We start from the raw sequence: 26,124 nt of genomic DNA on the forward strand, positions 1-26,124 counted from the left end.
ATTTCGGTGGGCGTGTGTTTCCTGCTATGAAAATATTCTGTTCAAGTAAAATTCATTTTTGTACCCTAGCAATTGCTGCTAATAGTTTACAAATCAGTGAAAAAGACATTTTCATATGATTAACATGAACGATAAACTCATATCACCTTTGTTGATTTTGAAATTATACACCGCCTTTAACTCTAAAAATGTAAAACTTTAGTTGTTAGCTGTTAGTATAACATTGTTTTATAAAGGCAATGCGTTTATACATGTTAATCAAAGTTGCAAGACTATAAAAACTTATTTATTCATTTTAATTGCTAAGCAAATGGAAAACCAAAAAAAAAGCGTAAAATTATTGGGCCAAACATTAAATATGTAATAATTTAAAGTGAATTTTTAAATAGCTGCCGTCATATTATTAAAAGTATTTATACAAAAAGTAGGCACCTAATCGACATTTTGGTTTAGAATTTGGTTGTGGAACACTATGAATAAATATTTTCATTTTAACAAGTTCCATTTTTATGATTTTTTGAGTTAACCTGTTTTAACTCACCTACTTTTCTTAATTTATAAATGTTTTCCCGTTTATCGAATTTTTAAAGCAATTTTAACTCCCTTCCTAAAAAAACTTAGACAATAAGAATTGGATAATTTACGGTTTGCCAAAATAAACTCCCTTTTAAAACAAAATTGACTGAGTAAAATAATTTTTGATTTAATTCGCAGCTTCTTAACTCGACAAATATTAAGCTGACCTCGCTTCCATTTTAGGTGATTCTTCGTCTTCTGTATTTACTTGGGGAAAAAAAATTGTATTTCCTTTAGGAGAAAAAGGAAAACGAGATGGAAGAGTTTATTTATTTATTTACTAAAGATGGCGGTGGTTGGTGGAAGTGGACTTCCTCTCTTTCTTTTCCAATTGATTAAAAGCGTATTTTTTTTGCTGACCAGGCATGGACTTTGAATTGCACATGTGTGGCGTGTGTGTGAGTATCTGTGTGTGTGCATGACTCATTTTCAATTAAACGACAACGAGAAGAGAGCAAGAGAGACTGAGTTAGAGAGAAGGAGATAGAGAGCGAATTTTTCATGTGCCGCAAAAATGCCAGCATAAAAATAAAGCAGTCGCTGTGAGATACAAAAAAGAAAAAGCAGAAGACGACAACAAGAAGAAGAGGAAAACCTACAAAAGCAGCGACCACAATGGCAAAGATACAAAAATCCATACGCAGCTACACATACAAAACTACAACCTACACAAACCAAAACTTGCTCGCACACTCACACAAAGGCTGTGATGCCAACAGCGACTGCGGCAGCGACTGATGTTTACACAACGTGCGGTATATTTGCAAGATACTCTTCGTACAATAACAAAAACAGACGCAAATTCTGCTTGTGTTTTTTCTTTTTCTTTTTTTTCGACTCTAATTGAAAACAAGCAGAATGAGTGTGTATGTGTGTAGAAAAAAACAAGAAAAACAAGCAAAACGGGCGTCTACAGCTGCCTCTGGGGTACTTTTGTATTTGTTAGATGCGAAATTGCAAACCCCATTAAGGGCAACGTTGGCGAACTTCAACGTACTGCGTTTGCCTTTTTGTTGTGTGTTTCTGCAGCTTTGTAGCCGCGTAAGCCATAGTTTGTGTGCATGCTGTGTATCTGTATCTCTTTGCAGCGCGGCGTTCTCTCGCCGAACGACGAAAATTGCTGCAACAATGTCGCTTAATTTTTATTCGTCCAGCAATATTATTATGTATGCACCTGATCGAGAGTTTATGATAGGCTCCAGAAAAACCGGTTAGCAACGTCACAAAGCCCCATCATCATCATCACCATCATCAAGCATACACCGAACCCGAAGTCCAGATCCCAACTGGTTGTCAGTAAACAGAAACGCAAACAGGTAAAAGAACACAGAGGCAAACTGAACCAAGCAATCATCATCATCCTTCTCCGTTTTCCTTATATACCCCATATCGCCTGGTTGTATTCACATATACGTTCAGAAGTTTAGCTATTCCGCGATCAACTTTTAAAAATTATTTATAATTTTTTTTTTTATTATGTTGTGATAATTAAACCGTTTCAGTTATTATATCATAAATCTGCCATGGCAACAATTAGCACAAGTAAGGAAGCTAGTTCTGGCAAGCCGAATCTATGACAAAAGTGTAATAGTCTATATATTCTATACTTTGATTTTTCAGAGTTTATATGCTTAAACACAATTAAGTTCCTATTGAGATTTTTCTAATTTTTCTAACTTTAAATAACAAAAATCGTAATACTTCCAACTTTGAGGTCAATTTTTCTAAAACACCGAAATATATCAGAAAAGTATACTCTTATCAATGTTTTTTGGAGTAACACAGTATAATGAAATGCATTTATAAAGACTGATCTTATCCGGAAATTTCAGCTTATAAACTTGAATCATTCTGTTAATGACAATATTTCCCCTTTCTTGAAGTGGTGTTATATTCCTTTGACCGCTTCTGTACCATGACCATATTTTCTGAGCCAGTTCGTCAGCTCTTTGGGCATGATAATCGATTCTTGCTGCGCCTTCTTTGTGCTGGCTCTGTGTCTCCTTCGTTCGGTCTCACAAACACAGGGCCAAGTAAACTCACACAATCGCCCCTTGATGATAATCTTTTTTGTCTGTCCGGTTCTTTAGCACCTTTTGTCAACGTGTGTGAAGTGCGGCAACGTTGTGCGCAGAAGAGACGGACCTTAAAATCCGGAGATTCATCTCCGTCTCCTACTCCCGAGCTCAGCTCATGTGTGAAATTATTTGGGAATTTTCTAATTTCCCATACAAAGCTCAGTTACCGCATCGCCGACAGACGTTGTCGCGCCCTCTCGCCCCTTTTTTCCCGTCGACTTCGTCACGTTCCCTTGTGATATCTCAATCTTTATATTGCATGGTACTCACTCAGTTTTTTTTTGCGCCATTTTTGTTATTGTTTTTCGGCATTACGACACTGCACAAAACAATGAAATGTGCATTGCCAGGCATAAAGAGTTAAAAACAATAGCAACGGAACAGCGGAATATGTTTGGCTATATGAAAATAATTGCACAACTGGCATGACACCCATAACACGCCGCCCCGTGCCAGCCTTATTTCATTAGCTTGACGTTCCTGAACGTACTGGAAAAAAATGTAAACGGAGAAGGGCCCACAAAAATACTTTCCATATTTAAAAGTCCCAAAAATTGTAAGAATATTATTGTAATATATATTTTCATATTTTTAAGGGTTTCTTTCAGTTCCATGAAATGAAAAAAAAAACAAAAATATAAGAACTGCCAAAATAAAGTCCAAGTTTATTATAATAAGTTGTACACCATAAAACAACCAACGCATATCGGACGAAGCTTATCACATAACCGAAATCAAGCAAAGCAAAAATACACAGCTGGCAGAAAAAATAATAACAATAATGCCTCCGAAGTGTGAGTTGGGTTATGGTTATAGAGTTCTGTTTCTGTTCCTGCCATCGACAAGCAGCCGTTTAACGGATTGAATGAGTAACCAGAGATCCCCACAACAGACCCCCCTGGAGATAGAACAAAAAATAAAAAAACACGCCATGACTAAACATTTGAAAAATTATCAAGTACGAAAGTACAATTGTATGGTAATTATTGGGAATACCAAAAAATTAAGTTGCTTTTTGTGCAGTTTCAAATTTTCTCGCAAATGTTTTTTAGATGTATAAAAAGTTAAACGACTAAATACTTTTATTTTCTCCGAATATAAAAAACAACATATAAAGTAATTAATTGTTTTCAACTAACTTTGGAAAACTTTCAAAGATTAACTAGGAGTACCAACAACCTTTTTTTAATCATCTTTCAGAATTAAAATTGGTTAGACTTTTTTTTAGTATATTTTTTAAATTTGTTTGAAAGGAAACTCTGCGCAAAAACAATTCAATCTAATCTACTTATTTCGCTTTGAGAAAGGGCGAACCTCAAGGCCAAAAAAAAACAAAAAAACAACGGGCATCCAAAACTATAAATTCTCGTGCGGCTGTGTAACAAAAACAATCATAAAACAACAATAACAAGAGCAACAAAAACAAATGTAACATGACATTGAAACGAGTAAAAAGCTCTAAAAAAAACATACACAGACACACATTTTTGTGTATATAAAATCTGATCTAGTTATTGTTGTTTTTGCTGCCTTGCCATCTCATGTTAAACAGCGAAACACGAAATCTAATTTAATAAAGTGATCCAAGTTGACGTAGCCTGGGTTATTTGAGGTGTTCTATGGTTCAGGACATGGGGGGGCAACCAACATTTGCAACATAATCATAAATAATTATTTTCAATGCTAATCAACAAAACATCGATTTTAAAAGACTTAAAAAAAGGTAAAACCTCTAAAAATTTTCAAGTATTTTTAGGAAATTATGAATACAATTCTATGAGTTTTATAGAAAATCTGACACTTAAAATAAAATATACTGAAATATTTGGCAAGCATATCTAATGATTGCACCTGAAATGAAAACGCAATTCAAGGCGAGAGACTACAAAAAAATAAAGCAAGAGAAGGCAAGCCAATAACGCACCAGAAAATGTTTAAAATATTTAATTCACCCCTTTTTCTAATAATACCCAATCAATAAACAAATTCATATTTTGCTCATCTAATGTGAGAAGTACCCAGAAAAAAAATTACACAAAAAGTGGAGAATTTAAGCTTTTAGATGAAAATTAAGTTTAATTTCGAGCTGTTTGTATATTGGCTCCCGTCTTAGGTGAACAATGGGTTCATTTATTGTCAATGCCAAAAGAAAACCTTTGGTTTTGAACTGCGTCAATTCGACGATTTGCTTTGGTAATTGCAGCAAAACTATTAAATTGAGGTTTACCCACTGTTGATGCGGGTTTAATGCACCAAGAGCCGTATTTAAAGCAGAAAAAACAACATGTGTTTTTCTAGTCTCTGCTGAAAAACATTTCGGCTGTGGCTAATGAAGCCAATAAAACATTTGACTTTTGCACTACACGAAAATATAGAAAGGAAGGGGCCGAGAAACTAGTTTGACTCACGAACGAAATACAGTAAAAGAAGGCAAACAAAAACAGGCAGAACAAAACAAATTGCTCAGAAATGTTCTTCTGTTTAGGACCGAAAAAAATAAAACACAAAAGGCACTGAGTTTATAAGAAAAGTATTACGCAATAAAGGTAGATGATTTAAAAAGGTATGATTGAGGTTGGATGGTATATTATTTTACAAATGTCTTATCTCGTATATTTTTAGTCCCCGAAATTTGGCATAGAATTAAAACCAAAATATCCTGTAAAAGCACAAGATGGATGGATGAAAGCGATATCAAGCTGTGGGGAGTATCTTGTTAGCAGCATCGCCATTGCCACATATCGTATTCTATTCTCTTTGCTTGATTCTTAGTTTTTGATTCTTTTTTCCTGTTGTTTGTACACGTAGTCATATACAGCCCGGTGCCAAGTGGGACTCTCTCAGGTAAGATACTTAAATATATAGAAAAGCAAAGACACGACAAGTCAAGGTAAAAAATTACGCATTCTTTTTCGGGCATGGTCAGCCATTAGCTTTTGTATCTTACAGAGGGGAGAGGAGATATAAAAAAAGGAGAAACAGTAGTAGCTCAGACAGGCAGTAAGCACAAAAATGCACTTCGCAGATACTTTCGCATCCCTACTTCATGATAAGAACGGCCTAGTGTGGGCAGCATCGGAAACCAGTAACTTTGAGTGGACTACGCTGACAACTTATAGATGCGATTTACGTACATCTCGACGGTTGATTTTTCTGGTTTGTTATTATTCCCACACACGGATCCACCAGATACTTTTCGAAGAGTGCTACTAGGATCAGTTTTTAAGTTGTTACAAAAATAAAGTCTTTAAATTGTGAGCTATTAGTAAAATTATTGCATGCTAGAATAAATGCATTTCAGACTGAAATCGTAAAACATTTAAATACATTTTAATAAATTTAAAGTAATAACTAGTGAAGTTGTTTTTTATTTTGAAAACCAAAGACAATCCCCAAAGATATTTAGCAAGTTGTTACGAACTTTGTAGTTTTTTTGTTATAGAATTAAAAATGTGATTGTATTTTCAGAAAGTATACAATATTTTAATATAAATTCTCGAGGCCCAACAAAACTTACCTTTTCAATTTCTGATTATTGTTATTGTTGATGTTAGTATTATTGTTATTATTAATGGTGCTGCTGCTATCCACAACGAATTGTTGTTGCTGGTGCTGTGGTTGTTGTTGTTGGTGGTGCGGCGTCGTAGTTTCGGCTAATTTTCCAAAACAAATGTTACGGCTACTGTCGCGTACCATGTTTCGACAACGGAACACTCACAGCAAAATCTTCTTCTATTTAGGAGGAGCATTGCGTCGTATGCCGCGAATTGAGGGGCATCATTTTAAATGGGAGCCCTCCTTCCCATTAAACATTATGCACTCTTTTTATATATTCCAGTATGGGGATTGATACGATTTTGGGCTTGTTTAATTTGGGCTTTTATGGATTTCTTACTTTCAAATACTTTGGTAAGATTTTTGCTTCACTTGCACATTTTTAGCACTATATAACAAAAGAGAGGATGAATGATATGGGGTTATGGGGATTAGATATCGCCCTTTTTCAAGCTGACACTTAAATTTTTTGTTAAACACTTGCACAAGCACAGTATATGGAACCTTTCCATTGTGATTTTCACTTAATTTTACTATATATTTTGTTGGATTTACTTGATTTATTAAGCTTCTCGTTATTTTTTCACTTATGCCAATTTGCCTTCATTTAGCAACTAAAAATACGCTTGTAATTTAATTTAACTAGATCAATTTAAATTTATTGAAATTTCAATGGGCCCCAAGACGTGTTTTCTTCTTTTTGCCTCAATTTAAGCGAGAAATACGGTATGTACTAGATATATAAAGATAAACTTCTTGTATAGGACCATTTCCTCTGCAACAATACGAATGCGAGAAGGTGGAAAATGCGAGCAGCGACGTCGGCAGCGCGTTATTATAATCCCCACCCCCTGAAAAAGGGGGTTGGAGGTACAGCATGTTAAAATTCCATGCACTAAAGAAGCATGGAAACTACAAAAACAACACACACTCGTCGCTGAAGTTTGGCAACGCCGCTGCGGTAGCTCCATCTCGCTCGCTCTGCCGCGTTGGGGAACAGCGTGAAGAGCGGCAACGTCGCTTTGTTTGCCTATAATTGACGTTTGCCGTCTGACGTGGTTGTTGAAGAGAGATAGCATGCTGTTAGCTGTTGTTGTTGCTGCTTCAGCGCACAAAATTCATGGGGTGTTTGTGTGTGCGCGCCATATACTCGTGTATACATAAAGAATTTATAGCTGGTACTTTTTCTCGTACATGGAAAACGAGTATCTCTTGGCTGTGTATTTATAAATGGTTATGTGGTCATGTGGTGCGCTTCGTTCGCTTTGTTGTGCACGTTCTTCCATAAATCGTGTAGTTTTGTAGCCTCTAAATCTCCTACGTATTTTTTGTGGGGCGCAGCAGGAAATCACCCATACAGCCTTGCATTTTTACTCTCTGTGTGTGGTTGGGGTAATGAGTGACCTATGTGCGTCTCGCTTCAACCCATTAGCTGGGTCCCGACGGTGGTGTGAAAGTTTCTTTGCTGCTGCTGCGCTGCTCGCCCAAAACTTGGGGCCGCAACGCTACGAGATTTCAGTCGCTTTGTAGATCTGGTGGGGTGCGGCTCGCAAAAAAATCGAGAAAAGATGAAAAAGCTTGGAAATGGAAAAGGAGCACACACAAAAAAACCCAGCTTATTAGGCTGCGGAATAGGACAAGATCATTTTAAACACAAAACGAAATTTTTGCCTTTGTGTTTTGTTTCGCCATTTTGTGGTTGGAAATTTGTAGTTTTCTTTTTCTCTTGAGGGGGAAAAACCCCATTAAAGCCAGGCGCTTAACTAGAATTCATAAATATTACCAGCAGCAAAAAAAACCTGTTTTCGTATGGATGTATTTAGTATCTGCTTTTTTGTGGCTACGTGACCACGCACCAACACCAAAACAGGGGCAGCGCGACCGCATTTGCCAAAAAGAGAGCACCAACTTTGTAGTTTTTCTCTCCCCAATCTCACAAATACAATCTCGGTTACTGAGTGCGCACGCACACAAAACGGGTTAAGAAAAAATATTTTACTGCATCGCTCTGACCCGCTCGCACATCAGCTCAATCGATTTTTCAAGCGACACGACAATTTCACTACACCCTCTTCGCTCAACGTTTGTCTCGCTCTGACCCGAGCGCCAGTGGGAGCCCCTTCTCTGTCGCTCTGCCTGGCTCCGGCTTATTTTGCGTTGTTCGTTTTTGTAGTTTGGAGACCGCGCACACACAAGCAGATATTTATATACGGTTTATATATAGTCGCCATGTTACTTTTTCCTACGTTGGGGGAGCTGTCAGCCTGGATTTTTCGCTACAAATTTCCAACAACGTCTCTCTTTCGCTGCCTCTGCTGTGGCCGCAGCCACGGTCGGCTTCAGCGACGTTATTTTCAGCCCGTTGCACGTCATCCGTTTCGGTGTGTGTGTGTGTGTATGTTTGGGTGTGTGTGTGCTTTGAATTTCTGATGAAATTCTTTGCTTTCGAGTTAATTGCTGCCCCGTCAGTAGCAACGCTTCTGCCGCGGTCACTGCCTCTGCCGGCGTCGCTGCCACCAAGCTCACATTTTTGTTGTGCCATTTTTCTTTGTACTGGTACTGCCAATTGCTATAGATCGTCCGAAGAACAACATTTTATGGGAATATTCCACGATATTTAAGCAAACTTTTATCCTGACATTTGTTTGAGTTCTACTGAATTCGTCCCTAAATCGTAACACACAAAAAACCACAAGGAATTGGTCAAGAAAATCAGACGATCTTTAAGATAATTTTTTACTTTACACATGATACATGAAATTTTGAAAGTCCTTTGAGCTTTAAAAAACACAATATTACTTTTTATTGTTGAGCTTTTGAAAGCAAAAATAATTTTGAAATTGAGTTTCAACAAAATGTTGTGTTTATGTGTTTCAAAACTCACATTTTTTATTTATAGATACTTTTTAGGCATATTTGATAATGTGGTTTTGTTTGATTAAATTTATGGCTTTTTTAGTTGAAAAATTTGGGGCTTATTTGAAGATAGTTGTTTTAATTTTATAATTAGGATTTTCGTTAACCTCTTTCCATTTAGTAATGCACTTTCTCAAACACTGTCCCGAATTTCACTTCAATTTTGGTGAATTATTTCTCTATTTTCATAGATTTATCCTTTCTTACCATTTGCGTTGAGAGCTGCAAAGAAATGTGGAAAATACATAACGTTATAAATATTCAATTTGTTTTCCTAATTAATAATACTGATCTTTCCCTGAACTAAAATTATAACTGCATTGAGTTAACGGAGCGAGTTCGAGAAAGTCGAACTGAAACGTTTTTGAGGAAAACCAGAAAAGACTTCAGTGATGAGTTAAAAAATAAAAAATCTGTTCCTATTGGTTTATACACATAAAAAAAACTATCAATGAATGTTTCCTGTTTGACAAAGTTAATATTTTATTGCCGGCTGAGTTCATTCAACACAAACAAATAAACATTTTTAAAAATATCTACAAAAAAAATTTTGTTTTGCTATCCACTGGAAAATTCGGTAATACTTACACCATTGAAGCTTATTTCCTTTGCTGATCATCGGATCCTTGTTCGATGGCGATTTTATTTGTTTTGTGAACCCGATTTGGACTGTATTCGAAACTTGCGCATTTTACTGGTTGTATTTTGTGGTAATAGCTTTCGGTGTTAGTGCTTTTTCGAAAACCTTCAAAAAGGTAATGACGCGCCCGTTGAGTTCTGCTTCTTCTGCGAGCCGACCCGAAAAAAACAGATCCGAGTCCAAAATTTTTGATTTTAAATAATTTTTCTTAATCGATGTATTTTGTTATTTTCCTGTGTTTTTATGCACTCGGGATTTTGGGAATAATTTTTGCTGCAAACTCCCTGCGAATTTCATTCGGCAGAAAAAGCTTCACAAAATTGATTAGGAAACAATAAAAAAATTTAATTTTTATCATTTATTGGCCTTTTATGTTGTTGCTCTATTTCCATTTGCTTTCTGCCTGTTTTTTTGTTTGTATTTTATTGTATTTGGATTTGCGTTAACTCTTCTTTCTCTCGCTGTTGTTATTGCTGCATCTGCCGTTGTATTGGTGTAATTAATGCTTTTTCGCACACAAATGCAATCACGCGCGCACACACACACAATTATGCCGATGCTGGCCCGCACGCATCCACACACACACTGAGATGGGAAAAGGGGTGGGGGCACTTAATTTCTTTCAGATATTAACAATAATTTTTTTTCGTTGTGTGTGTTTTGGCGGCGTTTTGATTAATCGCACTGCCGCCGTTGTTGTTGTACTGCTGTTTTTTTTTTGCTCGCCTGCAAACGACGCGCGCGATCCGTTCACTCTAAAAATTTCCAAAACAATGTGACCGTTAGGGTGGTTTTCAGTATGACCGCATACAATGTGACCGAGAGTGAAACGATCAAAAATAACTAATAAGTATTTTTATACCGAAAATATACCAAAAATTATAATTATCCAATACTTAAACCATGGCAGTTGAATTTTGAACTGCCTTTTAGCAATAACATAAAAACCAATTAATACGGTGCTCACACAACCCATGAAAAAAGTTGTGGCGAAAAAGAATTGTCTTAGATATATCAATCTTCTCTTTGATAGATGAATGGTGAGAGTCATTTTTTCTTTTCCACCATCCTAACGCAAAAACCCTACTCCCCTGTTTGGGCCTGTTTTGAATTACTTATAATATAAATTTGTTTTTCGAACGGTATTTCGTAATATTGACTTAAAATTTTAAATAATGGGTCTGCCCGAAATCATCAAATTGGCACGGTTATAAAATCTAGATGAGCCAAACCTGCATTATAAATTGCTTTGCTTTACTTTGATCCAAACCAAATTTGTTGTGTTTAACCATGCAATTTTTAATTTAGTTTTCTCTAAATATGATTTAATATTTATGGGAGATCCACAATTAAAAATAAGGAGAATCGCAAAGTTTTCGAACGGCAGTACCAATAAATACTATTATCTGTCCGTTTTTCTTGATATTCTCCGAAGTACACTTTTAGGCAAATGATTTAATTCGTTACAATGTTTTTCATAAAGTATAATTACATTTTAAAAAAATGGTTTTGCGACTTCGTTAACTACGCATGGCCATTTTGTTTTTAAAATTAAGAACGATAGTCAGACGTAGACAAAAAGACGACAATCAGGCAGCTCTGGCCGTTATTGCTATCGTTATCGCGGCCAGCAGCTTGTTTTGTTTTGCTTACACGACAGATAAATAACTAAAATTAGCAAAAAAAATTATAAATATACTCTTAAAATGAGTAGTTTAAAATCGGACTTGGACGAATACTTGCTGCTGCAGAGTGACCAAAAAAAAAGTTTCAGCGTTAAGCTGCCACAGCTGAAAGTTCCATTTTTTACTAGGAAGTCGGAGCCGGAAGCAAATAGTTGGCTTAAGGATACGCAGGATTCGTGTTGTCCGAAATTGGTTCGTTTTTTACCTACGTAGTAAAAGGCAAGAATGGCTAATTTATATTCTTCCCTTTTTCAGTCCCGCTTGCAGCGAATTGTGGGTTTCGTTGCCTGTTTGGGAATGGGAGGATTGTGCATGACTCTATCCACATTCTACATCCCCGTGCTAATCTTAAAAGCCAGAAAGTTCGCCCTGCTGTACACCCTCGGCAGCCTATTCTTCATCTTGAGCTTCTGTTTTCTGTCCGGATTTGGATCCTTTTTAAAGCAGATGTTCTCGAAACCTAGACTGCTGACTTCTATTTCGTATAGTTCCTGTTTGCTTTTAACTTTATATTGCGCCTTGGTGGCCAAAAGCACCGCATTCACTGTCCTTTTTGCAGTGACACAAATAATTGCCTTGCTTTTCATGATTCTGGGCATGGTGCCCGGTGGAGCAACAGGGATCAAGTTCTTTGGACAACTCTTCAAGAGCACCGTTTCGGCGTCAACAAGTGCGCTGCCTGTATAAAAACGGGGAAAAATAAATGTTACACCACCGCAACGAAAAGTAACTTATTAAACTCATTAATAAATCCAAAATAAAACTTATTTGTGATACAAAGCCTCTCAAATGTAAAGCACTTATTGTATAAATCATTTATTCGCGGGTTGAGTCACCAACAAAAATTTTTCCAAAAATCGAACGTAATAAAAATAAAATATGTAACAAGAGAAAAGTACTGGTGGATTACGGAAAATGCGTCATACCCTTTGTTAAAAAATTCCATAATTCCATAGATATACGTGTCTTTAGTGTACACAAATTTATTGACAAATCCCCGCGGCTTTGGAGTGCCTACAGTTAAAAATCTAATCCCCAATCTTTGCTAAAAGTTACCTGGTTTTCAAAATTGTGTTCACGAGAGTAGCAATCCTCTCACTCTTCAGAGTAATCATCGGTCATTCATCAATCTCTCCCAGATACAAAGTCTTATCGCTGGATCCAGAGAGAATTAGCGGTTCTTTCGGGCTGAAGTCCACAGCATTGACACTGCCATTATGTCCGGGGAGTTTGTAGAGTATTCTTCTTGTATTTACATCCCAAATATAGACATGTCTATCGGCGGAACCCGAAGATATTTTATCGCTACCCGGCGACCAAGCGCAGCGCAGCAGATTCTTTTCAAAGTTGTGCTGATGGCCCTGAAAAACTTTCACACATCTTTCGCCTGGGGCATAGGGTCTGACGTCCCATACCCTCAAGGTGTTATCCATGGCGTTCGTTAGGACGAAGTCTCCTTCGGGGGACAAGGACATTCCAGTAATCGTATCGGTATGGCCTCGCAGGTGATGCAAGACAGCCTGCTTTCGTATGTCCCAAATCTTCAGTTCATTGTCAATCCCGCCGCTAATCACTTGCTCGCCAGTATCGCTAAAACAGACTGCGGTCACTTGGAAGGGGGATTCTAGCGTGTGTATAGCGTGCTTCTTCCTGGCATCCCAGATCTTTATGGAGCGGTCATCGCTCCCCGAGCAGAGGAGCTGCTGACCCCTTCGCGAGCCCTGCACGCTGTTCACGAAGTTGCCATGGCCCTTAAACCTCCGTTGTCGCTGCCCCGTGACTATGTCCCAGATCGCCAGGGTTTTGTCCGTGGAGCAGGTAAAAATGTGCGAGCCATCTGGAGTAAAGTGAGCTTCCATCACAGCGCCACTATGCCCTGACATGGCCATCACATTCTCGCAGTCGTCGTACACCTGCCAGATGTCTGAAATTCGAGTTTTTGAAATTATAAAACGTAATAGTCGATTGAAAGCAATCACTTAATAGAAGAATCGTTAACAAGCGTCGAATCCATCCGGTATATCTTTTAATTTTACCTAACATGCACAAGTTTATGACGATTGGTTTTCACTCACATATTTGCCTATCGAACCCGGAGGAAAGCAGTAGTTCTCCCTCCGGATGGAACTCCGTTGTGAAAATCTCGCCTTCATGTCCTTCCAGCTGCATTATGGGCGCCTGGAGGTTGGAGGTTCGCCTCACACCCTAGAAAATAAATAAATACAAACATTTTAACCAAATCCGTAGGAAAATGTTCTGGGTGCTTCTTCTTGCCAGCACGCTTACCGATTCAAGGAGCGATTTATCTCGATTAGTGTAGGCCACCAGATCGCTTTTGGTGCGCTTAGCGTCTTGCGCCAAGGCCACTGTGTTGTTTGGTCTTTTGGTTCCCATTATTGTTTTTATTTGAAAAAATTAAAGTTACTACAATTTTTTCAATCACACAACAAACCGTGAGGCAGTGTGACCGCAGCTTCAATATATACCATGTGCCGCGAATAAACATACTAAAGTTAAACTGGCGAAAATGTTGGTATTTATTAATATATCTGGCTATTTCCAAATGCATTTCCTAGCTAGAAACACCAAAAAAATACTATTAAAATCATGTTTTGTTTCCTTTATTTTACACAATTTGCGGCTATACAATATGCAATTTCCCAAGAATGTAGGATCCCGTTTAATAGGCGTCAACGCGCGGGGGTTCGGCAAAGAATTCCTCGCCCTTGCGTTCTCCCTTGAGCCACTGCTTGTAGCGCTCGTTTCGCATGGCCTGAAAGACGGATTTTAGGCATTATAAACTTATTATTGACAAGTAGATAAGGGGAAACATACATGGAAACGCATCAGTTGCTTCTGCATGCCTACGCATTCCTGGAAGTCGGAGATCAGGTCGGCACACTCCCGTTTTCCACGCTCCAACCCATACGCCTCAAAACACTCCATCATCTTCATCTCAAATTTACCGCATTTGTCGTAGGTCTGGTGGTTAATCAGGCAGCCGGTCAGATCGGTTAGGGGCAGGCGCAAAAAGGGAGTCAGCGACATATTGTCTGCAGAATAAAAGTTAATCAAATTAAGTTAGTTTGTGGTCGATTGTTCTGAATCCAACACTTTGCTGTGACGTAACAATAAATAAAGGCTCCAAGTCAAGTTTCGAGGTCCAGGTATAACTCTTTTAATTTCAACAGTTTATTAATGGATTCCCATTAACTTTTAGCAGTTATTTCGTTAATTGCACACCTTAATTGCTGGCAACTCACAATGAAAACAATTATTTTGTATTTTTATCTGCGCCTTCAGACCAGTGTTAATCAACGCCTCGACAGCTGACGGCTGACGGCTAATGGTGTTGGTTAGCGCGCGAACCGCTCTGCACGTTTTGTTTATAAAAATAATTGTTTTTATAAAAAAAAACATGAAAAACCAGGATTTGGTGGACTACTTAAGGTCCTGCGGTGTATGCGGGGTTTGCCAGCTACGTTACCTGAAGGCCAGGGGCTCGGAGTACAAGGATGTTAAGGAAACTCTGCGAAAGGTGGGAGTTCTCAAACTTAAATTTGTTGACATTTAAATAATGGCTTCTTTTTTAAATGTCCAGTTGGATGTAGAAGTGAATGAAATTGTGGAAAATGGAGAGGCTGCAATATCCCCCGAAGATCGACCTGCTAAGAAAGCCCGCCGAGGCATTTGTTCTACGTGCCTGGGCTTATTCTCAGAAGACTTTCAGATGGAGCTCCTGGCTGGTATTTTGGCTTCGGACTTTGCCAAATACGACTGCCAGAAAATAGTTTTGGCCATTTGCTTGCCCATGTCCCTGCAGTTAAAGCAGTTGGCCATGTGGTTTGCCTTGCAGAGGAAATTTGGAGCAGCTGTAGACGGTAATAATCCCCCAGATGTGCCCATTAAAGAGGCTGTAAAGCTGATCCTTCACCCAATAATCTGTGAAAAGTTGTCTAAGGAGTACGATGCCAACGGTCTGATGATAAATATAGACCTCACTCACAAACTGGAGGACGAGGAGGTGGAGAAACTGGTGAAATTAAACAAGGATGCCTTTCCCGCCAAGGCTGCGTATCAGAAAAGGATTGAAATCTCGAGAGGTTTGCTGGAGAAGCAATATCAACCCTCCAAAGTGAAGGCGGAAACCTTTGAGAAATATTTCGAGATACCTTGCTCGACCGTGGAGGAACCTCTGAAGCTAACTTCCATAGATCTGCAAGGCCCCTTGGTATGTGTGGCTGGCAGATATCGAAAGTTGAGCAGGGAACTTTCGCACACTCCCTGGGTTATGAATGGCCAAAGACTAATGGAGGACAGTATTGAGGAAATAATCATCAGACATGTGGGTCCCCATTTCACAGAAAGGCTGGACAAAATCACCTTTATGTCGAGTGGCAGAGAGGATGTGGATGTCCGATGTCTGGGAAAGGGCAGGCCTTTTGTTTTGGAAATACCAAATGCGATAAGAAGCTGTTTAAGCAAAGAGAAGGCCTACAAGATGGAACAGGCTGTGGATACATCTGGAAAAGTGTCCGTACTTAATTTACAAGTCGTGGCTAGAGAAGATTTAACCCAGATAAAGACTGGGGAAGAACAGAAAAAGAAATTCTATCGCGCTCTTTGCGCTTTAAAAGAACCTGTTTCGGTAGAGATCTTGAGTAAACTGCAAATTCCACAGAGCTTTGATATACAGCAAAAGACCCCTATAAGAGTGCTTCATCGTCGTCCTTTGCACACGCGTCCTAGAACGATTTACAGTGTCAAGGCAAAAGTGCAACGTGGGAACCCCAAAGCTCTGGTCATCGATATTGTCACCCAAGCGGGAACTTATATAAAGGAGCTAGTTCATGGAGAGTTTGGCAGAACCACGCCGTCATTGTCCTCGATCCTAGGCAAACACATCGATATACAAGCTCTGGATGTGGTAGGAATCGATTTGGAATGGCCACCAGAGGTAGACAATTCAACACCTACAGAGGAAGGAGCTACAAATATAAGATAAATCATATTTAAGTGACTTTTAAATAAAGATTTGTAAGAAATTAATCATCACTTGCTTATAGGGATTATAATGAATGAATGAATCTCTGCTAGCAATGCCAAACTTTAAATTAGAAATTATAGCGGATATATTGCCTAGTCCGTATGTCCATCCGTTGCGACTCGGCTATTGGTGCAGTAATTTTACCTACACATCGTGGCAAACTTTTGCCTAACATCTTAATACCCCCTAATTCTCTTCTAAAATATTCTATTGTATTTATAAATAACTAAGACGAAAATTGGTTAAAATATTGATATTAATACGAAGCCGGGTTTCGATCCCTAAAATCTGTTGCTTGTGATTGGCAACGGAGTAAGAGTTTTAGTCGAAGGGCAAAGCTGACCTGCGCAGTGGATGCTTTTTGGAGCTCTCACAACAGACAAGTTTTGGCTTTGGCTACAAAAGGACTTGGCAAGCGCTCGAATTCGGCATTCGTTGCTAGCCAGTTGGACTGTTTGCGTTTGGTTAACCCAATGAAGTAAATAATCGAAGAAAATGGAACAAGTGCGGAATTAGTGCCAGGACATTTGCTACCGGATGCAAGCGTGCGTGACAATTAAAAATTAAAGCCGAGTGAATAAGCCGGAGGAAGTTGGTTAGATAATTGCAGTTAGAGGCGTGGGAGGCCCAGTATGTTCTTTCGGCGCATTTTGGAACGCAAGGATAGCGCTACTAATGTGCCGCTTCCCTTGACGACCACGGAAAGTCCGCAACTGCACTACAATAGCGAGGACAGCGAGAGTGCCACTTACGTGAGTGGTGCCGCTGGCAGTGAAGTCAAGGACAGCAATAACAACCAGTCGGGTGGCAGTGTGGCTGCTCCGCCCGCTCCGATGAAAGTTCAGCGCCGAGTTGAGGCCCCAATAGGTGCAGTGCAACTGACACCGCTGTGGGAGCACATTCTCCGCAGCCGGCGCCTTCCGGAAACAATTTGCCCTAGCGCCATGTACGCCGAGTTCCATGAGCGCTTGCAGGATCCAGAGTGGCAGGTGCGCCAACACGCCCTCCGAGTCCTCGTCGATGTCCTTGTCGTGATGCAAGACGAGGCCGATGACCACATGGAGCGCCAGCAGCTCATTGGCTTGCTGGTCGAGAACCTGGGCCATCAGGCACCCACCGTGCGGAAGGGAGCTCTCGATTGCCTGCGAGTCTACCTTGCAGAGACCGCCATTCCGGATATAGTCATGCTGGGGATCCTCGATGCCAGCCTGTCGAGGCAGGCACAGGCGCAGACGGGGCAATTGGGGCGCCTCACCTGCGGGGTAATGTTGTCTCTGCCTGCCCTACTGCAAACAACTCTGCACACTCCCCAGCGACACCGCATCGCAAAGACCACTTTGGAGAGGGTCGTGCCGCACATGGATCAACTGGCCAATCAGGAAATCACTCTGAAGGTCTTAACAAAGATCAAAGAGCTACTGGGGCACCACGAGTTCGAAGACATTATGAGTGATTTGGGCCGTGGCGACGCCCTGAACGAGTACTATCAACTTTGTCAGGTTTACGGGGTGTCTGGGAAACCGAAAAAAAGGGGCGAGTTAAAAACGGGCGCTTGGCGTGCATTACCGCGTGAACAAGGCTGGAGAAACAGCCACGATATCGACACAATGGACAGCGCGCTCCAGATACAGTCAAGCTGTCCGGACAAAGGAAAGGTCATTATGGAAACGGAGATCAAAATCAACGACGACACGGTGACCATGCGTCTCCTCGAGGCGGACACTGAGACGGAAGAGTCCGACAGCCCAGCCAGGAGATACTCAAAGGACGGAGAGTCGGTCTGTCACCCCCTTTTGTCCAGTGTCACCAGCCACCACAAGCTTAGTGTTGGGGCGGGGATTGTGCAGGTTATAAGTGATTCAGAACTAGACGAGCTGCAAGCCACCAGGCCCGGGAGTCTTTCCGAGCCGAGCACTCCCTCTCGAGGTCCGAAGCGCGTAACCTTCGGCGGAGAAATTGTTAAGATGCGAACCCCCGACAGCGACGTAGCCTCTTCTACAAGCTACTCTCAACAAAGCCCCGCCCAGGCCAATCCTAGTGCCACTATCCTGACTTTGGGACGTGCATCGCCCACTCGCCTGATCTTGCCGGAGGAGGAGTCCCCTCTTCTAAATTACACTAAACCGCCCAGTGACAAACGAACAACGGCGCTCGTGGTCGAGATCCCATTGGACAATACTAAGCCCTTGCCCCCACCAATACCCTTCAATTCGCAGTCGCCCGTTCATCAGGGCAACGTGTTCAGCGATCAACCAACGACCAGTCCCAGCAACCGAAAGGAGGTGGACGGAAGGCAGTCGCCATCACTCCCCTCTCCCGGGTTTCGCAGCCGCAGCACCAGTCCGACTGGGAGCAACAACATAAGCCCCAAAGTGCCGCACAAGCAAATCGAGGTTCTGCACAATCTACAACGCGACCCGTCGCCGCGATCCCAGCGTCGCTCGGAGGACATGAGTGCCCCACAAGGAGAGGGCCATCCTGTAGGCGGAAATAACTCTGCCTCACCGGCACTTCCAAGGAGAACTGGAACCGCCTCAACGATGTCTGCAGAGTCGCCGGCCACACCCAAATCCTGGGAGGACCTGGACATTGTCAACTTCAAGACGCTGATGGACCTGCGATCTGGGGTGAGTTCCTGAAGTTTACTAGCCATGTCGCCATAATTGCAACAAAATTAGCGGCCGACATTTAGCAATCTCCGTGTAATTGCACTCCTCTACCCAAATCTCCCGCATGGGCTACTTTGTGTGAACGAAAATAAAGCAATGAAATTACACAGCACGCTACCATTGGGGTAGCTGTTTTCCAGTCGGACGGCGCTTTGGGCCCTAACTGGGTCACTAGGATATGTACAATTTCATATGCGTTCATAATTCTGCCTTCATAATGGCAGCCGCCCGGCTTTATTGCGGACGAGACACGCATCACTCTTCCCCCTGCCGGCATTGCTATTACAGTTGCTATTATATCGCCCGCGACCCTTTGCTTACTAATACCAATTTCTGCGATAAGCGACTATAGAAAACAAAGCCGGCTACTACCAAGGCTCTATACCAATGACCTATTAATTTTTTGACGTACAGCGTTCAAAGAAAAATAGTAAAAAATATTTTTACATGACGGACAAGTGGTACCACTCTTTTCAGAAGTAAGCCTATAACCAAAAACAGCACTAAAACATCATAAGTGAACTTAACATTAAACAGCAAAATAATTCAGTGAGTAAAATTTGTTCGTAAATATAAACGAAATTTCGCATTTATTAACAGTTAATGTTTTTCGAATGTAAAATTTCTCCATTAGATTAGATCTTCGAATAGAGGTGCCACACTCATTGTTCCAGTTATCTGACCCTAACAGTAATAGTACTTATGCTGCCACTTGCTGGTTCAGATGTGCCTCTTATCAGGACCAACTTTTTGAGTGGTGCACAAAAAAACTTTAAGATTCCGGTAGCAGTTGCATGTTGTGCTGACTGGGAGTTGGATTGGATTGCATTGCTTTGTTTTGTTGGGGAGCTGCAGCCGAGTACCAAAAAGTTCTACGCCAGTGGCGTAGTTGGCCGGTCAATCATTTAAGTGCACGCGATTTCCATAGCGCCACGTTTAAAAACAAGAGCAAGAACAATAACTCACGCCTCAGCTTGCAGCTCGTATGCGACGATAAAATGGAAGGACCACCGTAAAGGAACGATGTTTGATGAAGACGCTGGCCGTGGGGGAAGGGATCAGGGGTCAGGGCACAGAGCGTGTCAAGAACTGGGTCAGTCCAAGCAGAAATATATAAACAACATTAACCGAAATTATAGCACGTACTAAATAGAAGCTGTAAGGAACACCTGCGTCGACCACTAGCTGGTTGGTCTATGTTTTGCTTCGAAATTTAAATGTCATTTTCTTTAAAAAAGCGAGAGACTTTAAAAAAGGTTAATATTTACTTCATTAACCACTTGACAGTATTAGCTTCCATTATTTCGGAACATATTCAAATTCCAGTACTCAAACTTAACATTTATCAATTTATTTTATGTTAGGACAAAATTTGAAAATTACACAATCCCAAAATCTATATTAATTAATTTCACAAATGAGTAATTTTTGTATATACATACATTTTGAACTGAAAAGGCTAGCTCAACGAGACTATAGATCCCAAGTGCATTCTATGGTTAATTTAATAGAATGATATTTATGACACATTTAGTAGGACTACTAAATCGAATGCGCTTCACACTAAATTTGCTAAATTAGCCCAAATGTGCCACGCAAAAAAGTACTTACCTATTATTCATATTCTTTGCACGTTCGGTAGGATTGGCGCAATCGGCTGATGGGCATCGCCCAACTAGAGCTCGCCCTAAGTTCGTCGAGCAATTTGGCCTTGGTGCAACCGTATCTGGACAGTTTGCTGCGAACTCTCCTCTCCTCGGAACGGCACTTCGAGGTGGCCGAGCTAAAGCGAGAGCTGTTGGTTAACCTGATCTCACGTCTGCCTTTGGACAACCTGGAGGAGCGCACGCCACAGATCCTGACGGGGCTTTGTCGCCAGGGCAACGCTGGAGCGAACCGGGTATGCAAGGCTTTAATGCAGCGACTTCCGGCTGGAACAATTGTGGCCAAACTGACTTCGCCAGAATTTCTGCATGCAAAGAGTTCAAAGGTAAGTATTTCTGCATTGAACAAGTGGATCTAAAACGTACCTCAAATCACCGCAGTTCCGGGACCATGCGCTTCAAATGTCCATCTTTTCCCTAATGACCTTTCCGGGCACCTGCTTCGACATAAACCTCCTGACGGCTCAGGCCGTATACTCTCTGCTAAACCGCAAGCGTCGCGTGCGCCAGGCTGCCTTGGAGGTACTGGCAGTCCTGGCGGATATATCATCGGTAAAGGATGTCCTAGCCATCGTCTCAGAAATGACGGCCGGCGTAGAACTTGGACCACTAGTGTTGGAGGCGGCGAGTGTGCGCCTCTCGCGCTTGCAGCTGCCCATTGTGACTCCCGACAGCGGTGTGCTCTTTGTTTTTAACCAGACTTATCAACCTGGATCCAGGCGTTCTGGAGCGGATGTGGATTGGATCTGTCAGGGGGAGGGCTCCGCCTCGCCTAACTCCATCAAGAGAAGACGCATGCGGGCTGCAAGCAGTCAGCTCGACGTACTTGAGAGCTCGGAAGTAACGAATAAGAAAGATATGTTCCACAGGTAGGAAAAATTAATTAGATGCCTGTAACACAGAAACAATAATGCATTTGTGCATTAACAATATTGTAAATCTTCAATTATTACTATAATTAAGTAATAATTGAAGTTTTTTATTGTCCGATATTAAAAGATATTATTCTATGAAAATGTCCTTCTACAAAAATATGCGAATTTAAGCAAAGGAAAGCTAACACCAAACATTAATAATAGTCATTCGATTTAGAAATTATAAATCAAATAATTCTATGAACCTATCTAGGAAGCTAATAAGCTTTAAAAATGTGAGTTCTCAGTTTCAGCCAGGTAAACGAGACTCTGCATCGACATTCGTTTCACTCGCCCCCAGAAACTCTGGACATGACTAGCCCCACAAATGTGAGTTTGATGCTTTTTATGGATAACTTATTCTAAACATAATTTTCACTCTAGGACTTTTCGCAAAGATTAAGTTTTGGCGCTAAGACTAACAATGGTAAAAGGCCTATAAGTACATTTTCAATATATTCTACTTCACCCAACTGTTTCATCAGTAGGAAAGCAATCTTTAATGGACAGACGCATGGTGGCCAAGGCGTGCTCTGATACTTCGATGGATGGGCGAAGTACTGATAGCACGACCACCACATGCAGCAGTGGAAGCGCCACAGGCAGCTTTATTCAGCTCACCTCCCGCACTGGAAGTCTATTTCCCGGAGAGAAATCCAGGTGCGTTATCTACGAACTGCAGAAAATATCTTAATAATGATAACACGTCTCCCACAGATTTCCCGCCATGAACCAGCACACAGACTTCGTCAACAACTTTATGCGAAGCATGCAGCGCAGCACTAACTCCTACTCCGTGAAGGGTCGGGCCTACCCGAAGGTCAGTTATACTATTCCAAAGGGCCAGCAAATGCTTCGCAAGAAACTCCAGCACCAGCACTCTTTTACAAAGCTGAGCAACGGAGGGCCAGCTCAAGGCAAGTCTCATCTGTGGTTGTCCTGCCAAATTTTACGTTATCACGGTCACATTTATTTTTACCTAGGTTACGAAAAAAGCAAGATAAACGAATCCCAAATTAGGCAACAGAGCGACTTTTCTTTAGAACACTTGCAAAAACTGGACACCGAGTGCGCCGACGCCGCCAAATCAGTGTAAGTGTCAACTCTATATCTCAATTAAAAACCGGCATCAGAACCCATTTAGTCGCCACAGTGGTTTACCCCTGCCTGTACCCGAAAGTTAACCTACATTTTTAAACACACCCGTTCTGATATATTCGACCCCTGGTCGGGGTAAATGGGAAGGGGGTCAGCGAATTTAGTTGTCGCCCCCGGCCGGCACACGCACCTCCTCACAAAAGTGCGGTCTTAAAGGTGTTGGGTTGCTTAACCTAAATAATTCAAATGCGCAGTGGAAACGGCGTTGGTGAAATTCAAGAATATGGCGGGGGACATCAGTTAACGTCACCAGCGACAAACCTTCAAGTGACCACTAGCGATTTTGTACCGAATCAATTTCGATAGCTTATTTTAAAGCTAGGTAGTACTGAGGGAAGTGGAAGAGTAAGGAAATTGATTTTCCTAAGCATATACGGTTATGCTTGAAGTGACCGATAGTTCAAAATGAATTGTATTCTGAAACCAATACTCAAAGTATTATGTTTCGATTTAAGCTATAGAAAAGTTAGCAGGTGAAAGTACAATCTTGTAGACGGTGAAATTTCAAGCTTTCAATACATACCTTAAAGGAATCTTATGAACATGGAAACTTGCTGTATTGCCGACTTCGGGATTTTCCGCGATGAAACGAAGGCGTCCGAAGATGACTAAGAGGTCCTTGTCTAGAAACCAGACCGACTAAAGCCAAATGCCACTACTCCGCGAAGACCGTTGGCCAGTTAGCTTGGCAGTTCGTTGCTGGTTAGCACTAGACCATCCCACGACCTTTTCATAGCTTTAACTTGCCACTCTGTGGGTGGGCGGGGACTTTAACCATTTTGTGTGTGTTCGTGTGAAGGCTTGGAAAACGCAATGTCCTGTTGTTCGTTTGCAACTTTGGCTTTGTTGTGGGTTTCCCGGTATGGAAATTCATTTGAAGTGGCCAAAACAACTGGCGACGACCACTGCAAACAGTCGGAAAAGTCGCGTTGCTTGAAGTGGTTGCCAATTGGGGTTTGGTCTAGTATGTGTTGTATCCAGTAGTCAAAAGCCAGGATAATTATCCAATTGGACTAGCGAAAATATGCAGAATGCGTTGTCCTGTGGCGCGCAGGCATCTGATCTGCTGCGTAGGACACGTACTCTTTTCAACTCGGTCGGGGCGTGCATCTGCCACAGGGCCACAGGAGCACATTCCACTCTGAGGGGAGCTTTTTGTGGCCACAATTCGGTCTGCGGCACCTGCTGCACCGACACGGCTCTAGAGTCCAGAAAATCGATGCCAATTGATACAGAAAGGCAGCTGGTTGATGATAATTCCACATTCGCGGTATTTCAGCCACTGGCTGATACTGAAAAAGACAAAGTTAATGTCGAATATGGGAATGAGTTGTAAGTCGCTTGAAAATTTTAACAGATATTAACTGACCCATATTCTTCTTTGCCTACAGTGACAAGGAAACCGAGAGGGCAGTTCAACCCTCGGTGACGGCGGTCAAAGACAAGACAGACGGCTCCCCTCTCTCGGTAAGGTCCACCAGCTATTCGCAAAAGTCGACAGCATCGGCGAAATCGATTGGCAGCCATAGCGAGGTGGGCAATCCTTTATCCTCATCGGCTGGCGACGGCACTATCGACGCCCAAATGGAGGGCCTGAGCCTGGAACAGGATCCCGTCGAAGCCTTCGGGGAGTTGGTAGTGGCCGATATTGAGGAAGCGGAACCTCCCGTCCATGATGATCCGATCAAGCTTAACGGAAGCCTAAATAGCCTGCACAGCAAAACTGAGAGCATCAGAACTCAGCTGGAGGACACTACACCGCAACTCTCGAGGGCTCAGTCCGTGAAATCGCTGCCCATTGAGGAGGACATTGAGGGCAGCAACAGTTTCGTGGTAGTCGAAGAGGAACAGCACGAGCTGGAATCATCGCCCCTTCAGACCACGCCGGTGAAGCAATTGCAGGAGAAACCAGTAGATCCAGTAGAAGTTTCCAAAACGGAAAATAACAGCATTGACCCAAAGTTGGTTCAAACGCATGAAGGCATAGTGATTCATTCACGTAGCATTTCCCTGGATTCGCTCTACGGCGTACGACCGGAATCGAAGCAGGGATCCTTGGACACCAGCACGAGCACCACGGACAACACCTCGCAGTCCGGTTTTCACATGGGGAACATCAGCTTCTCCGGAAAGGCTCAGCACACGCCGCTCAAGCAGAAGTCCAAGACATCGTACTTCTTGCGGGCACAGCGACGAGTCTCACCCGTAAAGCAGGCTATCAAGATGTCCCAGGCGGAACTTTTTCCGCAGAACATGGCGCGCTTTGAGAAGCCACGCGAGGCTCTGCTCAAGACTTTCGACCAGCTGGACTCCAGCAATTGGGAGATGAACATGACCGGTCTGAAGAGCATGGTGCGTCTGATTCGCTACCACGCCGACACATTGGACAATCAGATGCACATGACATGCATCCAGCTTACCCGTTCAGTCCGAAATCTGCGCTCCCAGGTGGCTCGCGCCTCTTGCCAAGCCGCTGCCGAGCTGTTCTCCCTGAAGTCAACCAGTCTCCAGCTGGAGTGTGACGACCTAGTGTGTGGCCTTCTGCACCGCACCGCCGACACGAATCGCTTTCTCCGCGCCGACGCCACTCACGCCTTGGAGTCAATGGTGGATAACGCACAGCCGCAGAAGATATTAAACATCCTGGCGGCGAAGGGAGCCCAGCACCAGAACGCCTTAGTTCGCACCACTTCAGCTAAGCTGCTCTTCAGACTTGTCGAGCGACTGGGCAGTGATCGCATTTACGCAATGGGTCGGGAGAGTCGCGACAAGTTCTTTGTGGTGGGGGCCAATCTGCTGCTGGAGGGCAGCCTGGAGACCCGCAGCTACGCCAAGTCCTTATTCCGGGCCCTCTCTGAGCACCACAACTACCAGCGACTGCTTCTGGAGGTGATTCCGCCACGGACGTACAGGAATGTGGAGAAGACGCTCAGAAGCATCACACGTTGATTTCGCTTGTGCGTTATCTGTACAGCTTAGGTTTAGTATCTGAAGCCACTGAAAGCTTAATTACATACATTTAAATATGTTCAAAATACAAACATATGAGAATAACTTTACCTTATCTTAAGTGTTCTCTTAAGCTAACCGTAAAAACATTGTTATATCTCAATATGATCGGCGTTTAGTGTTGTGTCGATGGTCCGACCCTCCGCTGCAACTGCGAAGCCGCTGGTCTCGGTTATTTTCGAACTGATGCGGTTGCTGCTAGTTGGTGTAAGC

General features: G+C 42.0%; 6 protein-coding genes across 17 annotated transcripts in view; 3 read left to right on the plus strand and 3 right to left on the minus strand.

Annotated features, from left to right (window-relative positions):
- Positions 1 to 10,527, minus strand: part of LOC108044733 (protein split ends) — a 58,704-nt gene extending 48,177 nt beyond the window's left edge. For 4 of the 7 annotated variants that reach the window (XM_017123843.2, XM_017123840.2, XM_017123842.2 and 1 more), the window contains exons 1-3: positions 9,714 to 10,527; positions 9,333 to 9,347; positions 6,172 to 6,597 (exon numbers count right to left, since the gene is read on the minus strand). In XM_017123843.2, coding sequence (XP_016979332.1) covers positions 6,172 to 6,350 — 179 coding nt within the window. In that variant the 5' untranslated portion in view covers positions 6,351 to 6,597; positions 9,333 to 9,347; positions 9,714 to 10,527. Of the gene's footprint in view, positions 1 to 6,171; positions 6,598 to 9,332; positions 9,348 to 9,713 lie in introns of those variants that run through there. The other 3 variants (XM_017123844.2, XM_044459461.1, XM_044459462.1) reach the window with 2 other exon arrangements.
- Positions 10,528 to 11,388: 861 nt separating this feature from the next.
- LOC108044757 (vesicle transport protein SFT2C) lies at positions 11,389 to 12,345 on the plus strand. Its single transcript, XM_017123891.2, has 2 exons — positions 11,389 to 11,642; positions 11,706 to 12,345. The coding sequence occupies exons 1-2, from the start codon at positions 11,472 to 11,474 to the stop codon at positions 12,135 to 12,137; spliced, it is 603 nt and encodes a 200-aa protein (XP_016979380.1). The 5' UTR covers positions 11,389 to 11,471; the 3' UTR covers positions 12,138 to 12,345.
- A 64-nt stretch (positions 12,346 to 12,409) lies between these two features.
- On the minus strand, positions 12,410 to 13,924 carry LOC108044752 (U5 small nuclear ribonucleoprotein 40 kDa protein). The gene is made up of 3 exons (XM_017123884.2): positions 13,737 to 13,924; positions 13,526 to 13,655; positions 12,410 to 13,374 (listed from the first exon to the last, which is right to left on the minus strand). Exons 1-3 carry the CDS (start codon positions 13,842 to 13,844, stop codon positions 12,569 to 12,571), a joined length of 1,044 nt encoding a protein of 347 aa, XP_016979373.1. The 5' UTR covers positions 13,845 to 13,924; the 3' UTR covers positions 12,410 to 12,568.
- Positions 13,925 to 14,055: 131 nt separating this feature from the next.
- LOC108044758 (NADH dehydrogenase [ubiquinone] iron-sulfur protein 5) lies at positions 14,056 to 20,795 on the minus strand. Of its 2 annotated transcripts, none has more exons than XM_017123893.2 (3): positions 20,778 to 20,795; positions 14,286 to 14,503; positions 14,056 to 14,223 (listed from the first exon to the last, which is right to left on the minus strand). In XM_017123893.2, the coding sequence occupies exons 2-3, from the start codon at positions 14,496 to 14,498 to the stop codon at positions 14,131 to 14,133; spliced, it is 306 nt and encodes a 101-aa protein (XP_016979382.1). In that variant the 5' UTR covers positions 14,499 to 14,503; positions 20,778 to 20,795; the 3' UTR covers positions 14,056 to 14,130. The 2 variants fall into 2 exon arrangements, with proteins under 2 accessions (XP_016979382.1, XP_016979381.1); XM_017123892.1 differs by lacking the exon at positions 20,778 to 20,795 and adding an exon at positions 14,694 to 14,784.
- Positions 14,797 to 16,499, plus strand: LOC108044744 (putative tRNA pseudouridine synthase Pus10). The gene is made up of 2 exons (XM_017123866.2): positions 14,797 to 14,988; positions 15,052 to 16,499. Exons 1-2 carry the CDS (start codon positions 14,797 to 14,799, stop codon positions 16,453 to 16,455), a joined length of 1,596 nt encoding a protein of 531 aa, XP_016979355.1. The 3' UTR covers positions 16,456 to 16,499.
- Positions 16,573 to 25,904, plus strand: LOC108044736. Of its 5 annotated transcripts, none has more exons than XM_044460436.1 (9): positions 16,573 to 19,124; positions 20,809 to 21,156; positions 21,212 to 21,699; positions 21,993 to 22,074; positions 22,129 to 22,171; positions 22,230 to 22,404; positions 22,462 to 22,661; positions 22,728 to 22,836; positions 24,294 to 25,904. In XM_044460436.1, exons 1-9 carry the CDS (start codon positions 17,130 to 17,132, stop codon positions 25,849 to 25,851), a joined length of 4,998 nt encoding a protein of 1,665 aa, XP_044316371.1. In that variant the 5' UTR covers positions 16,573 to 17,129; the 3' UTR covers positions 25,852 to 25,904. The 5 variants fall into 5 exon arrangements, with proteins under 5 accessions (XP_044316371.1, XP_016979347.2, XP_044316369.1 ...); XM_017123858.2 differs by having other exon boundaries at positions 22,233 to 22,404; XM_044460434.1 differs by having other exon boundaries at positions 22,462 to 22,836.
- The last annotated feature ends 220 nt before the right edge of the window (positions 25,905 to 26,124 follow it).

The sequence above is a fragment of the Drosophila rhopaloa genome, unplaced genomic scaffold (genome assembly GCF_018152115.1).
Source record: "Drosophila rhopaloa isolate 14029-0021.01 unplaced genomic scaffold, ASM1815211v1 contig_2, whole genome shotgun sequence".
Taxonomy (NCBI): domain Eukaryota; kingdom Metazoa; phylum Arthropoda; class Insecta; order Diptera; family Drosophilidae; genus Drosophila; species Drosophila rhopaloa.